The sequence below is a fragment of the Amblyraja radiata genome, chromosome 13 (assembly GCF_010909765.2).
Source record: "Amblyraja radiata isolate CabotCenter1 chromosome 13, sAmbRad1.1.pri, whole genome shotgun sequence".
Taxonomy (NCBI): domain Eukaryota; kingdom Metazoa; phylum Chordata; class Chondrichthyes; order Rajiformes; family Rajidae; genus Amblyraja; species Amblyraja radiata.
Genome location: NC_045968.1, coordinates 11,599,664 through 11,613,800, shown reverse-complemented (window position 1 = coordinate 11,613,800; position 14,137 = coordinate 11,599,664). Strand labels below are relative to the sequence as shown.

The 14,137-nt window shown below is 47.0% G+C and overlaps 1 protein-coding gene across 3 annotated transcripts in view; it reads left to right on the top strand.

Annotated features, from left to right (window-relative positions):
* The window catches only part of golim4 (golgi integral membrane protein 4), a 52,026-nt gene that overhangs the window by 18,061 nt on the left and 19,828 nt on the right, over positions 1-14,137 (top strand). For 2 of the 3 annotated variants that reach the window (XM_033031209.1, XM_033031207.1), the window contains exons 3-9: positions 271-320; positions 2,819-2,872; positions 4,498-4,648; positions 6,038-6,120; positions 7,956-8,039; positions 9,831-10,016; positions 12,620-12,958. In XM_033031209.1, coding sequence (XP_032887100.1) covers positions 271-320; positions 2,819-2,872; positions 4,498-4,648; positions 6,038-6,120; positions 7,956-8,039; positions 9,831-10,016; positions 12,620-12,958 — 947 coding nt within the window. The remainder of the gene's footprint in view (positions 1-270; positions 321-2,818; positions 2,873-4,497; positions 4,649-6,037; positions 6,121-7,955; positions 8,040-9,830; positions 10,017-12,619; positions 12,959-14,137) is intronic. The other variant, XM_033031208.1, reaches the window with a different exon arrangement.

Here is a 14,137-nt window from a genome sequence, read left to right as displayed (position 1 = left end):
GTGAATAAGATTTTAGCTTGGTTTAGAGATAAGCGCGGAAACAGGCCCACCGAATCCCCGCACGTTAACACTATCCTGCACACACTCGGGACAATTTTTCTTAGTCGGGATCTCACCGGTGTCTCTGGTGCTGTAAGGCAGCAACTCTACCGCTGCGCCACCATGCCACCACCCTCTGTGTGATAATCTCTCATTATGTGACTGATAGTTTAAGACTTTTTCCATTTCCAGCAGTCTAAACATGAACTTTCTTTCTGTTTCTACTTTTAGATTATTTGGTTTATAAGTTAGAAGCACAAGAATCCTTGAACAAAGAAAAGGTGAGTTATCTTTGGCTGATGAACCAATATGCTTTGCTCTTGAATGTAATTAATGAGACCTTTCTCCACACAACTTGGATAGGAGAGGTTTGGCGGGATATGAGACAAACGTGGGCTGGTGGGGCTAGCATAGAAAGGGCATCTCGGTTGGGCCGAAGGGACTGTCTCCATGCTGTATGACTATAACTTTTATCATTGCTAATTTAAATAAGTCTATTGTGGGAATAATTTTAATGCAAACTTGAGTTTAGTTTGAAGAGCCCGACACAAAGTGAAATGACTCTTGTCTCATTGCCATGTCGCTAGAAGGCATATTAGAACATAGAACAGTATAGCACAAGAATAGCCCTTCAGCCCACAATGTGCTAGTCTAACATGATGCCTAGTTAAACTAATCTCCTCTGCCTGCAAGTGATTCATATCCCTCCATTCCCTGCATCGGGCAATAGATTAGGGCTAACGGAACCAAGGGTATTGGGGGGAAAAGCAGGAACGGGGGATTGATTTTGGATGATCAGCCATGATTATATTGAATGGCAGTGCTGGCTCTAAGGGCTGAATGGCCTAGTCCTGCACTTACTTTCTATGTTTCTATATCCACATACCTGTCTAAAAGCTTCTTAACTATATCGTTTTAAGAAGGGTTTCGGCCTAAAACGTTGCCTATTTCCTTCGTTCCACAGATGCTGCCTCACCTGCTGAGTTTCTCCAGCATTTTTGTCTACATTAAATATATCGTATCTGCCTCCACCACCACCCCTGACGGTGGGTTGGAGACACCCAGCACTCTCTGGGTTTAATACACATGTCTCCGTTAAAGTTTGCACCTCTCTCCCTGAAGCTACAGAACTTACAGCTCCAGAGACCCGGATTTGATCCCGACTGCGGCTGCTGTCTGCGCGGGGTCTATACGTTCAACCCCGTGACCTGCGTGCTTTTTCTCCAAGATCTTCGGTTTCCTCCCACACTCTTAAGACGTACAGGTTTGTAGGTTAATTGGCTTGGTATAAATATAAATTTTCCATAATGTGTGCAGGATAGTGTTAGTGTGCGGGGATCGCTGGTCAGCACGGACTTGGTGGGCCGAAGGGCCTGTTTCCGTGCTGTATCTCTAAACTAAGCAAAGTTAAACTAAGAAGAAGCTATAGAAGCGAATACAATGACGACATTTGCAAAGATGTAAAGATAAGAAGGGTTTAGAGTCTTGTGGGCTAACTGCAGGCAAATGATAACTAACGAGTTTTTAATTTGAGAACTAATCTCGAGGTCATCCGATTAAAAGTGCTTTCCAACCTTCCTGCGTCTAATTGCCTTCACCTTTCACCTATTTTCTGCTGTGTTCGATGCTGGACGTGTATCTCCAAACTAAACTAAACCTATGTTGCTGGTTCACCCGCTAAAAATCTGCCTCGCAGAAATTGTCAGATGATCAGAGCAGTGGCCATCTGTGAGTGAGTTGGCTTAGTTTAGTTTAGCTTTGGAGATCAGCGCGGAAACAGGCCGAGTCCATGCCGACCAGCGATCTCCCTACCATTTACAATTTAATAAACCAATTAGTCTACAAACTTGTACGTCTTTGGAGTGCGGTGGGGGGGGGGGAACCGGAGATCCCGGAATAACCCCACGCAGGTCATGGGGAGAAGGTACAAACTCCATACAGACAGCACCCGTGGTCAGGATCGAACCCGGGTCTGTGGTGCTGTGAGGCAGCAACTCTACCGCTGCGTCACCGTGCTGCCCATTGCGAGCTTTGGTTGGGAATTGACCCGGAACTAATGCTGCCTGTCATTTGGAGAATTAACAAAGTTAAAAAAGTTACCCCGCACATCTCCTTTAAACTTTGATCCCCTCATCTTCGAGCTCTGCCCTCTTCAGTAAATGCCTTTACAATTCAATAAAAACATACGGTACAATAGCACAATCACACTCAAATTCGTCTTCCTCTTCAAGTCCACACACAAGATTAGAAGTTGTTCAGCCAGAGCTGAACACACCTCTCGACATCTGCATACAATGGTGTTTGTCTTGTGCTTCTTGTGCGTGGTGGTGGAAAGATTGGTGGAAACTAGGGCCGCGACGTGAACGCTCTTTCCTTGACCCCATACCCAAGTAAAAGAGAGGGCACGACTGTAGTGTAGGAATAGTAGACGTCACTGAGGCAGAGTTGCCGTGTTTCTGTCGCCAATTTGTGCATCAAGTTTCAAGTTTTTAATAGCTACAGTTTTACCATCAATGGTTCAATGGTTATTATCATCGGTGATAGGAGTAGAATTGGGCCATTCAGCCCATCTACTCTGCTATTCAATAATGGCTGATCTAGCTCTCCCTCCTAACCCCATACTCCTGCCTTCTCCCCATAACCCCTGACACCCGTACTAATCAAGAATCTATCTATCTCTGCCTTAAATGTATCCGTTGACTTGGCCTCCACAGCCGTCTGTGGCAAAGTCCCCCACAGATCCACCACCCTCTGATTCTTCTCGACCTTTGTTTTGCAGCAGGATTCCAACAGCCGCTTCAGCGCCCTGAGTGTGCAGCACAAAATGCTGAAGGTAGGTGTGTTGTCTTCCCTGCTTCCATTGGACATGCCGTAAAGTAAACTTGTGCAAATGTCACGGGGAAACTCTTTGCTTTTCTTTTACCGCTGAAGTTCCAATAAGTTATAGACACAAAAAGGCTGGAGTAACCCAGCGGGACAGGCAGCCTCTCTGGAGAGAAGGAATGGGTGACGTTTCAGGTCGAGACCCATATCTCTGTGTGTGTGTGTGTGTGTGTGTGTCTCTCCCTCTCCTGACTCTCAGTCTGAAGAATGGCCTAATTCCTCTCCTGTGACTGATGGACATGGAAAGGTTTGGAGGGATATGGGCCAAAAGCTGGCACATAAGGTGAGTTTAGATGGGGCATCTTGGTCAGCATGGATGATCTGGGCTGAAGGGCCTGTTTCCGTGTCGTATGACTCTATAGGTTCATTGTCAGCATGACACGCCGGCGGTCTCATTGCTGCCTTGTAGCATTGGAGACCCCGGTTCGATCCTGACTACGGGTGCTTATCTGTGCGGAGTTTTTACGTTCTCCCCGTGACCTGCGTGGGTTTTCTCCGTGATCTTTGGTTTCCTCCCACACTCCAAAGACGTACAGGTTTGTAGGTTAATTGGCTTGGCATAATTGTCAATTGTCCCTCGTGTATGTGTGTAGGTGTGTCGGATAGCGTTAATGTGCGGGGATCGCTGGTTGGTGCGGACTTGGTGGGCCGAAGGGCCTGTCTCTACGCTGCATCTGTAAAGTCTAAAATTTCTTCAACAACAGAATGGTTGAACACAAATTTAACTGGACTTGAATCATTGACATTCCCACTTCTCGACACTTCCCACTGTTCACATGAGCTCAGCCAAGGTTCATGTCAGTAATCCTTATTGAATTGCATTTATATTCTGCTCATGTAATACTGAGAATGCCTTCCATTCAAAATATCAATGTTGATCTCGATGGCTAAGGAATAACAGGATAAGTTTTTAGAAATAGCTTCTGTTCAATCTGGTGACAAAAAAGTTGCCAATCTAAGCCTAAATTGTGATCACCACATTTGAACTTAAATAAAATGTCACATTAATCCAATTATGAAACAGTGATGTTATGAGTTTTACAAATGGCGACATGTAAATTTCATTGATGAATGGAAATCTGTAAGAAAATATTATTTTTAGTTTAGAGATACAGCCCAGAATCAGCCTTTTGGCCCACCGAGTCCGCACCGACCAGCGATCTCCGCACATGAACACTATCCTACACCCACTAGGGACAATTTACATTTATACCGAGCCAATTAACCTGCAAACCTGTACGTCTTTGGAGTGTGGGAGGAAACAAAAGATATTGGAGAAAATCTACGCAGGTCACGGGGAGAACGTACGAACTCCGTACAGACAGCATCTGTAGTCGGGATTGAACATGGGTCAGTGGCGCTGTAAGGCAGCAACTCTACCGCTGCCAACTGTCGGTAGTGTGTAGGATACTGCAAGTGTGCGGGGTTCAGCGGGGAAGGTGCGGACTCGGTGTCCTTCCGCGCTGTATTTCTAAACTAATCTGAACTAAACTCAACTAAGCTCCATTGCTCTGTTGCTGGTATCTGTGACGTCCAAACACGCTTAACTCATGGCCGTGTGATTTGCGTGTGCAGAGTCAACATGAGGATCTGCGGAAACAGTACACGGACCTCCACGGGGAGCATGTACAGCTGGGGGAGGATCACGGGCATGCAATGAACCAGCACAATCGACAATATCTCAACCTACAGCAGTCCAAGGAGCAGGAGATTGCGAAACTCAAAGGTAATGATGGGAATTTAGAATTAATGAGTAAACTTAAATGGGGCGATCAGTGCTTCAATGGCGCTTTGGTGCATTTAGTTCAGTATTGTTTATTATTGTCACGTGTACCGAGGTACAGTGAAAAGCTTTTGTTGCGCGCTAACCAGTCAGCGGAAAGCCAATACATGATTTCAATCGAGCCATTAACAGTGTACAGATATGTGATAAGGGAATAACGTTTAGTGCAAGGTAAAGCCAGTAAAGTCCGATCAAGGGTAGTCTGAGGGTCACCAATGAGGTAGATAGTAGTTCAGGACTGATCTCGGGGTGTGGTAGGATGATTCAGTTGCCTGATAACAGCGGGGAAGAAATTGTCCCTGAATCTGGAGGTGTGCTCTTTCACACTTCTTTACCTCTTGCCCGATGGGAGAGGGGAGAAGAGGGAGTGGCCGGGGTGCGACTCTTCATGCACGAGTCGCCATATTCTGCTGCCATTTACAAGAAAAGGTCCAAAGTCCGGTCCATGTGCTCAGTCCACTGGAACGGTGTCTAATCCAGGCGAGCCCCAGGCTGCTACTGGGCCTCCTCCATCATCCTCGACCGGCTCGGCCCGTCGACCCACACGCCCCTCTCTCCTCGCCCACCCGACCTACCGACCGCCTATGTTTCCCGGGGGTGCCTCCTGCAGCTGACCTTGCAGGGTAGTGGGAGGTAGTTGAGACAAGTACAATCACAATATTAAAAAAAAACATTTGGACAGGTACAATCTACACACTACACGCCGGGGACAATTTATTATTTCACAGAGGCCGATTAACCTGCCAAACTGTACGCCTTTGGAGTTTGGGAGGAAAGCAGAGCACCTGGAGAAAACCCACGCAGGGAGAAAGTGCAAAATCTCCGTACAGGCAGCACCCATGGTCAGGATCGAACCCTGGTCTCTGGAGGCAGCGACTCTTTCAGGATTTTAAGCCCTTTCATTGTTGATCTGATGGAAAAGGTTTTAAGAGAACAAATTTCACAAAGGAAAACTTAAACCTCGATGTTGGTGCAGCGGTAGAGTTGCTGCCTCACAGCGCCACTGACCCAGGTTCGATGCTGACTACGGGTGCTGTCTGTACAGCGTTTGTATTCTCGCCCCGTGACCTGCGTGTGTTTTTTTGTCCAGATTCTCCGGTTTCCTCCCACCCTCCAAAGACGTGCAGGTTTGTAGGTTAATTGGCATGGTAAAATGGTAAATTGTCACCAGTGTGTGCAGGATAGTGTTAGTGCACGGGGATCGCTGGTAGGTGGGCCGAAGGGCCTGTTTCCGCGCTGCTAAAACTAAAGCAAACCACGGACGGCATTCATCATCATTAGAGCAAGCATGTAACTGTGGTAAAGTGGAACTCATCGTACTTTTGTTCACAGAGAATATTTACAATCTATTCGAAGAGAACAAGAAGCTGAGAAGGGCTCACCAGGATGTGCATGTTCAACTCCAGGATGCCAAGGTAAGATCAAACTTTTGTTTGTTAGTTTTACTTCTTGCCTGCCTGATTGTTTAGGTATGAGACATGGCCACCAACAACCCATGTGGATTCGGGGGCGGGCACAGTGGCACAGCGGGTAGTGTTGCTGCCTTTCACGCCAGAGACCCGGGTTCGATCCCGGCTACGGGTGCTTGTCCGGACGGAGTTTGTACGTTCTCCCCGTGACCTGCGTGGATTTTTTCCGCAATCTCCGGTTTCCTCCCACACTCCAAAGACGTACAGGTTTGTAGGTTAATTGGCTTGGTATAATTGTAAAGTGTCCCCAGGGTGTGTAGGATAGTGTTACTGTGCGGGGATTGCTGGTCAGCGCGGGCTCGGTGGGCCGAAGGGCCTGTTTCCACGCTGTATCTCTAAACTAAACTGAATATAATTCACAAGTCATCAGCCTATTAAACTCAACTCAAACAAAAATCTGAACTTTATAATAGCCTATTGCACTTTATATATATATATGTGTGTGTGTGTGTGTGTGTGTGTGTGTGTGTGTGTGTGTGTGTGTGTGTGTGTGTGTGTGTGTGTGTGTGTGTGTGTGTGTGTGTGTATACATATATATTCAATGGTATATGGACACACTGATCTATTCTGTATTTATTTATGCCTACTATATTCTGTTGTGCTGAAGCAAAGCAAGAATTTCATTGTCCTACCTGGGACACAATGTTCCCAATGTGGGGCGAGTCCAGAACCAGGGGCCACAGTCTTAGAATAAAGGGGAGGTCTGAGGCGAGATTTAAGACTGAGGTGAGAAAAAACTTTTTCACCCAGAGAGTTGTGAATTTATGGAATTCCCTGCCACAGAGGGCAGTGGAGGCCAAGTCACTGGATGGATTTAAGAGAGAATTAGATAGAGCTCTAGGGGCTAGTGGAGTCAAGGGATATGGGGAGAAGGCAGGCACGGGTTATTGATAGGGGACGATCAGCCATGATCACAATGAATGGCGGTGCTGGATTGAAGGGCCGAATGGCCTCCTCCTGCACCTATTTTCTATGTCTATGTTTTCTATGACACATGACAATAAACCCTCTTGAATCTTGAACCAAGTAAAAAGTTTTTTAAAAATCCAGTTATTCTTGATAACCTCATTCAAATTTCACATAAGCAATAACCTCAAATGGAAAACCAACTCAGATCACATTTATAAAAAAGCCAACCAAAGACTCTTCTTTCTCTGCTAGCTCAAGAAGTTCAGAGTGAGGAAGCATCTCCTAATCCGATTTTACACAGCCATCATCCAAAGCATGCTCACTTCATCAATAACAGTTTGGTACAGCAGTTTAGACACTCACTCCCGTAATAAATTGCAGCGCATTGTCAACAAAGCATCCAAAATCATCAGCACCCCCCTCCCATCAATAGAATCACTCAATCTCAAACGGTCCGTGTCAAGGGTGAAGAAAATCATTTCTGATCCCTCCCACCCAGCTCACCACATCTTCCACCTGCTGCCCTCAGGGAGGCGCTACAGCTCACTGCCTGCCAAAACATCACGATTCAAAAACAGTTTCTACCCATATGCAATTCGAACTCTGAACACTCTATGATAATATCACAAAGCCACCCCGTGCATGTACTGTATAATGTATGTTGTCTGTGTTTTATGTTATGTTATGTTCTGCTTACTGTGTTCTTCTGTACGTCTGCATGACTGGAACCAGCTTATTGTGTAAAATCCTGTACTGAACATGAATTCCACCAGCTTGACTGTGTGGTCATTAAATAATCTTGAATCTTAACCTATTAATACTTCTGTTCTTATTTAGCCCACATCACATATGCTTTGTCTTTTTTGTTGCAGCAACTGCACAAGAACCTGTTGGTACAGCATGACCAGCTCCAAGTCACCTTAGAAGACCACAAAAACTCCCTCTCAGTTGCTCAGGTAAGACCTGGGTCATAAGGAATAGGAGTAGAGTTAGGCCATTCGGCCCATCTAGTCTACTCTGCCATTCAATCATGGCTGATCGATCTCCTCCTCCTAATCCCATTGTCCCGCCTTCTCCCCATAACTTCTGACACCTGTACTAATCTGACACTTGTGTTTAAGAAGGAACTGCAGATGCTGGAAAATCGAAGGTACACAAAAATGCTGGAGAAACTCAGCGGGTGCAGCAACATCTATGGAGCGAAGGAAATAGGCAACGTTTCGGGCCGAAGCCCTTCTTCAGCACGATCAAGGGACCAATTGAGGTTACTCGCCCTGACACAGGAGTAAGCTCCACCACCCGTTATCCTGTTATCCATCGCCCGCTGACCCTCTCTTGAGCTGTCCGGTCCACATTGAAAGACACGGACCGGGCAGTGTCACCCAGCGCAGCAAGTGAGGCCATGTCCTGCTCCCGGCGGCAGTCGGAATTTAAGGATTTGTGGGAAGCGGCTGACATGAGTGAGGCCGGCGAGCGGCAGGTGAGAGATGTTCAGACGGAGAGCACTGCCAGAGGTGAGCGGGCCGGCAGAAGGTGCTGAGGTTGCGGCCGATTCTGCTGTCTGGTCCTCTCAGCCACCCGAGCTGCTTCCCTCCCCGGCCACAATGTGGTGGCTCCGTGCCCGGAGCGCCGCGGCAGCGGTGAGTGAGTGATTTGCTGGCATGATCCCTGATCCCCGACCCCGTCCTTCTCAACGCTCCTGCCCTCCCCGTGACTTTACCCCTGGCCAGTTCCCCACATGCAGTGAAAGGAACTCTCCACCCCAATTAGTCCCTTGAACTAGTATTGTCATTCAATAAGATCACAACTGATTCAACTTGTCCCGGTGTGCTCCCGTTTTCCCCACCATCTCTCCACCTGCTGCCACCCTCCACCCACCACCCATTCAGTAATTGAGAATGAGGGAGATTTGGAAGCCTTGGGCAAATTGAATTGTCACTTTATTTATTTATTTTGATCGTGAGAAATTCTATGTCCCTCCAACCTTCTTTCAAAATTTAACAACTCAAAATGGGGGTGTGTCTTCGACGCAGGTGCACCTTAATTGCCGGGAAATACGGTACTTTATTAAGAGATATGGCTTTTGAAGGCTTTAGAAAAGTCGACTGACAGCTTTTGGTGAGTTGACCAATTAAGATTTTTTAGTCTTCACAGCCTTCTGTGCCAAAGAATTCCGCAGATTCACCACCCTCTGACGAAAGATCAAATATGACCATTTCAACCACTTTTACAATTGGGAATGTTGGATTTGATCCCATTTCCTCCATGGGTGAGCCAATTCTGAATCCAAACTACCACCTCTATCCTCTAGCTTCATATTCCCTGCCTCTTCACTTCTTTTCTCACAGCCTTTTGAGTTCGCCCCATCTCTGGCCTTTGTCCACCCATTTGCCAATAACCCCCCCCCCCCTCCCCCCCAGCTCGTTTGTATGCACCTATCACTTGCCAGACTTTGTCCTGCCCCCACCCTCTCTTCCAGCGCCCCCCCCCCCCCCCCCCCCGCCTCTTCCCTCCACTACAATCAGTCTCAAGAAGGGTCCTGACCCAAATCGTCACCTATCAACGTTCTCCAGAGATGCTGCCGGACATTCTGGGTTGCTCCTACAAAATGTGTCTTTTTTGTAAACCAGCATCTGCGGTTCCTTGCGCCTTCAGGATATCTTGTTGATTTGTTGCAGTTTTTTTAATTACATTTATTTTTTTTAATAGCAATTATCGCCTCAATATTTTCTTTTTTTGAACGGTAGGCTCAAGTGGAAGAATACAAACAGCTCCGGGAAACCCTCAACAAAATGCCCAGCCTTAGACAGGGTGAACAAAAGAGTCCTTCTTTCAATGAACATGATCCGCATCCAGGAGTAGCTGACCCAATACCATATCAGGAGCGGCAGGGAGAGCATGGTCAGGTTCCTTATAGGGCTGACGATAAGGAGGTACGTCAAGGGGTCGCCAAGGTGATGGGCAGCATTGAAAGCAAATTTCATTTCAAGGGGTCGGCCATTTTGGACCGAGATGAGGGAAAACTTTTTCACCCAGAGAGTTGTGAATCTATGGACATCTCTGCCACAGAAGGGAGTGGAGGCCAATTCGGTGGATGTTTTCAAGAGATAGTTAGATATAGCTAACGGAATCAAGAGATATAGATAGATAGATAGATAGATAGATAGATAGATAGATATAATTTATTGCCACACAACCAGGGTTGGTGGAAATTTGGGGTGTCAGCAGCAGTACAATAATAAAGAACACACAATAAAACTGTAACACAAACATCCACCACAGCATTCATCACTGGGGAGAAAGCAGGAACGGGGTACTGATTGTGGATGATCAGCCCTGATCATATTGAATGGCGGTACTGGCACGAAGGGCCGAATGGCCTACTCCGGCACCTATTTTCTATGTTTCATTTAATTACCTTAAGGGAGGCACGGTGGCGCAGCGGTAGAGTTGCTGCCTCACAGTGCCAGAGACCCGGGTTCGATCCCGACTATGGATGCTGTCTGTATGGAGTTTGTATGTTCTCCGTGACCTGCGTGGGTTTCCTCCGGGATCTTCGGTTTCCTTCCACACTGTAAAGGTGTACAGGTTTGTAGGGTAATTGGCTTGGCATAAAATGTAAAATCGTCCCTAGTGTGTGTAGGGAGGCGTTAATGTTCAGGGATCGCTGGTCGGGGCAGACTCTGTTTTCGCGCTGTATCTCCAGACTCAACTAAACCTTTAGAAATGTAATCCTGTCAACCAGGAACAGAATGTTTTTGAATGACATCATACAATACAGAATGTTCACAACCGAGACAACTCCGTCATTCAATCATAGCTGATCTATCTTTCCCTCTCCAACGCATTCTCCTGCCTTCTCCCCAAAACCTTTGATACCATTATTAATCAGGAATCTGGAGTTTAGAAGGATGTGGGGGGGATCGTATTGACACATTTAAAATTATAAAAGGACTGGACAAGCTAGATGCAGGAAAAATGCTCCCAATGTTGGGCGAGTCCAGAACCAGGGGCCACAGTCTTAGAATAAAGGGGAGGCCATTTAAGACTGAGGTGAGAAGAAACTTTTTCACCCAGAGATTTGTGAATTTGTGGAATTCCCTGCCAAAGTTGAGTTTAGTTTATTGTCACATGTACCGAGGTACAGTGAAAAGCTTTTTGTTGCGGGCTGACTAGTCAGTTGGAAGACAATATGTGATTGCAATCGAGCCATTTACAGTGTACAGATGTAGATGATGAAGGGAATAATGTTTAGTGCGCGATAAAGTCCGGTCAAAGACAGTTTGAGTGTCTCCAATAAGGTAGATAGTAGATCAGGACTGCTCTCTGGTTGTGGTAGGATGATTCAGTTGCCTGATAACAGCTGGGAAGAAATTGTCCCTGAATCTGGAGGTGTGCGTTTTCACACTTCTATATCTTTTGCCCGATGGGAGAGGGGAGAAGAGGGAGTGGCCGGGGTGCGACTCGTCCTTGATTATGCTGCTGGCCTTGCACTGGCCTGTTGCGTATATTGATGACCTGGGAGGAAAAAAATATGATTAGTATGGGCGTCAGGGGTTACGGGGAGAAGGCAGGAGAATGTGGTTAGGAGGGAGAGATAGATCAGCCATGATTGAATGGTGGAGTAGACTTGTTGGGCCGAATGGCCTAATTTTGCTCGCATCGCTTACGAACTTATGAGGTTATGGTCCACAAGCGAAACTAAAATACCACAGATAATGTGAAACAGAAATAAAATCGGAAATGCTGGGAATACTCGGCAAGTCAGACGGTATCCAGGGAGAGATAAACAAGTTCTCTGTCTCTTGATGCTGTTTGATCTGCTAGCTTTTACCACTATGTACTGTTTGTACAGCTGCTACTGTTTACTTTCATTTAACAAAGGTTCTTCTATAGAATATCCATCAAGTGGTCCATGTAAATATTGGACTACCTGCTAGAACTCCCTGGCCAAGGTTTCTCGGATATTTAAGAAGGTTTTCTTGGCATCAGAGAGGGAGAGCGAGAGACGGGTTTTTTTTGGCTGGGAGGATATAACTCATGGAGTTCCTCAAGGATCAGTTCTTGGTTCCAAATTATTTACTATTTTTAAAAAAAAGACTTGGAGAAGGGAGCAAAGGTTAAGCCAAGTCAGCCAATGAGACAAACAGAGGCGGAAGGAAGGGCGGCGCGGAGGCGCAGCAGTAGAGTCGCTGCCTTACAGCGCCAGAGTCCCGGGTTCGATCCTGACTACGGGCGCTGTCTGTACGGAGTTTGTACGTTCTCCCCGTGACCCGCATGGGTTTTCCCCGGGATCTCCGGTTTCCTCCCACACTCCAAAGGCGTACAGTTTTGTCGGGTAATTGGCTTGGTGTAATCGTAAATTATGGCCCAGTCGCCGGGTTTTCGGCGACCTGCTACGACCATGACAGTCGCCCAAAAGAATCGACTGGTGGGACAGGCCCTCAAGCCTTCAATGGATTTTACGAGATTACGTAAGAACTAATGAGTTGAGAGCGGGGATAATGAGCGGAGTTCACGCTGGTCTCTGTTTCAGAGGGAAGGTGAACCGTCACACGTCAAGCCAATAGTGGAAGAAGATGACGCCCCTGAAACGAGGGGAGGTGGCGGAGAGGAGGTGGGGAGGCAACAGGCTCAACATGAGAACTGGCACCGGAATCCACAGCCGGCAGAGACGGAGGGCGAGCAGACGGAGGAGGAAGGGCGGGACCACCGTGAGTGGGAGCAGGAAGATAAAGACCACACGGTGGAGCAGAGAGACACCCACAGACAACCTGATGAGGAAGAAGACGTGGAGAGTCACCCGCCTGACGACCAGGACGTTGGGAACGATCACACTGAGGAACACGATCAACCCACAAATAGCCCCAGTGAGGTAATGCGTGTGTACACATGGATATGTTTAAGAAGGAACTGCAGATGCTGGAAAAATTGAAGGTAGATAAAAATGCGGGAGAAACTCAGCGGTTGAGGCAGCATCTATGGAGTGAAGGTATTGGTGAGGTTTCAGGACAAGACCCTTCTTCAGACGATCTTCAGTCTTGACCCGAAACGTCACCTATTTGCTCCATCGATGCTGCCTCACCCGCTGAGTTTCTCCCACATTTTTATCTACCTATAAACGTGGATATGTCGCCCCTCTCTTTGATCTCTTTTCATTTATTTGTTCCATTAAACGTCCGACCACCCAACCTCGAACCCGGGTCTCTGGCGCCGTATGTCAGCAACTATACTGCTGCGCCACCGTGTTGCCCAAAGCCCTCTAGTCTTTGATATTCTAATCCTGGGGGCAAAAGAAGACACTGAACCAGCGTCTCCAGTTCCTTGTGTGACCATGTGGGATATTTTGTTTGGTGTTCCATGCATCAGCAATTTAGTGCCATTACAGATACCTGGCATCAGGGGGCAGCAGAGGGGTGATATGCTGCCATTTAAAAACATAGAAACATAGAAATTAGGTGCAGGAGTAGGCCATTCGGCCCTTCGAGCCTGCACCGCCATTCAATATGATCATGGCTGATCATCCAACTCAGTATCCCGTACCTGCCTTCTCTCCATACCCTCTGATCCCTTTAGCCACAAGGGCCACATCTAACTCCCTCTTAAATATAGCCAATGAACTGGCCTCGACTACCCACTGTGGCAGAGAGTTCCAGAGATTCACCACTCTCTGTGTGAAAAAAGTTCTTCTCATCTCGGTTTTAAAGGATTTCCCCCTTATCCTTAAGCTGTGACCCCTTGTCCTGGACTTCCCCAACATCGGGAGCAATCTTCCTGCATCTAGCCTGTCCAACCCCTTAAGAATTTTGTAGTTTCTATAAGATCCCCTCTCAATCTCCTAAATTCTAGAGAGTATAAACCAAGTCTATCCAGTCTTTCTTCATAAGACAGTCCTGACATCCCAGGAATCAGTCTGGTGAACCTTCTCTGCACTCCCTCTATGGCAATAATGTCCTTCCTCAGATTTGGAGACCAAAACTGTACGCAATACTCCAGGTGTGGTCTCACCAAGACCCTGTACAACTGCAGTAGAACGTCCCTGCTCCTATACTCA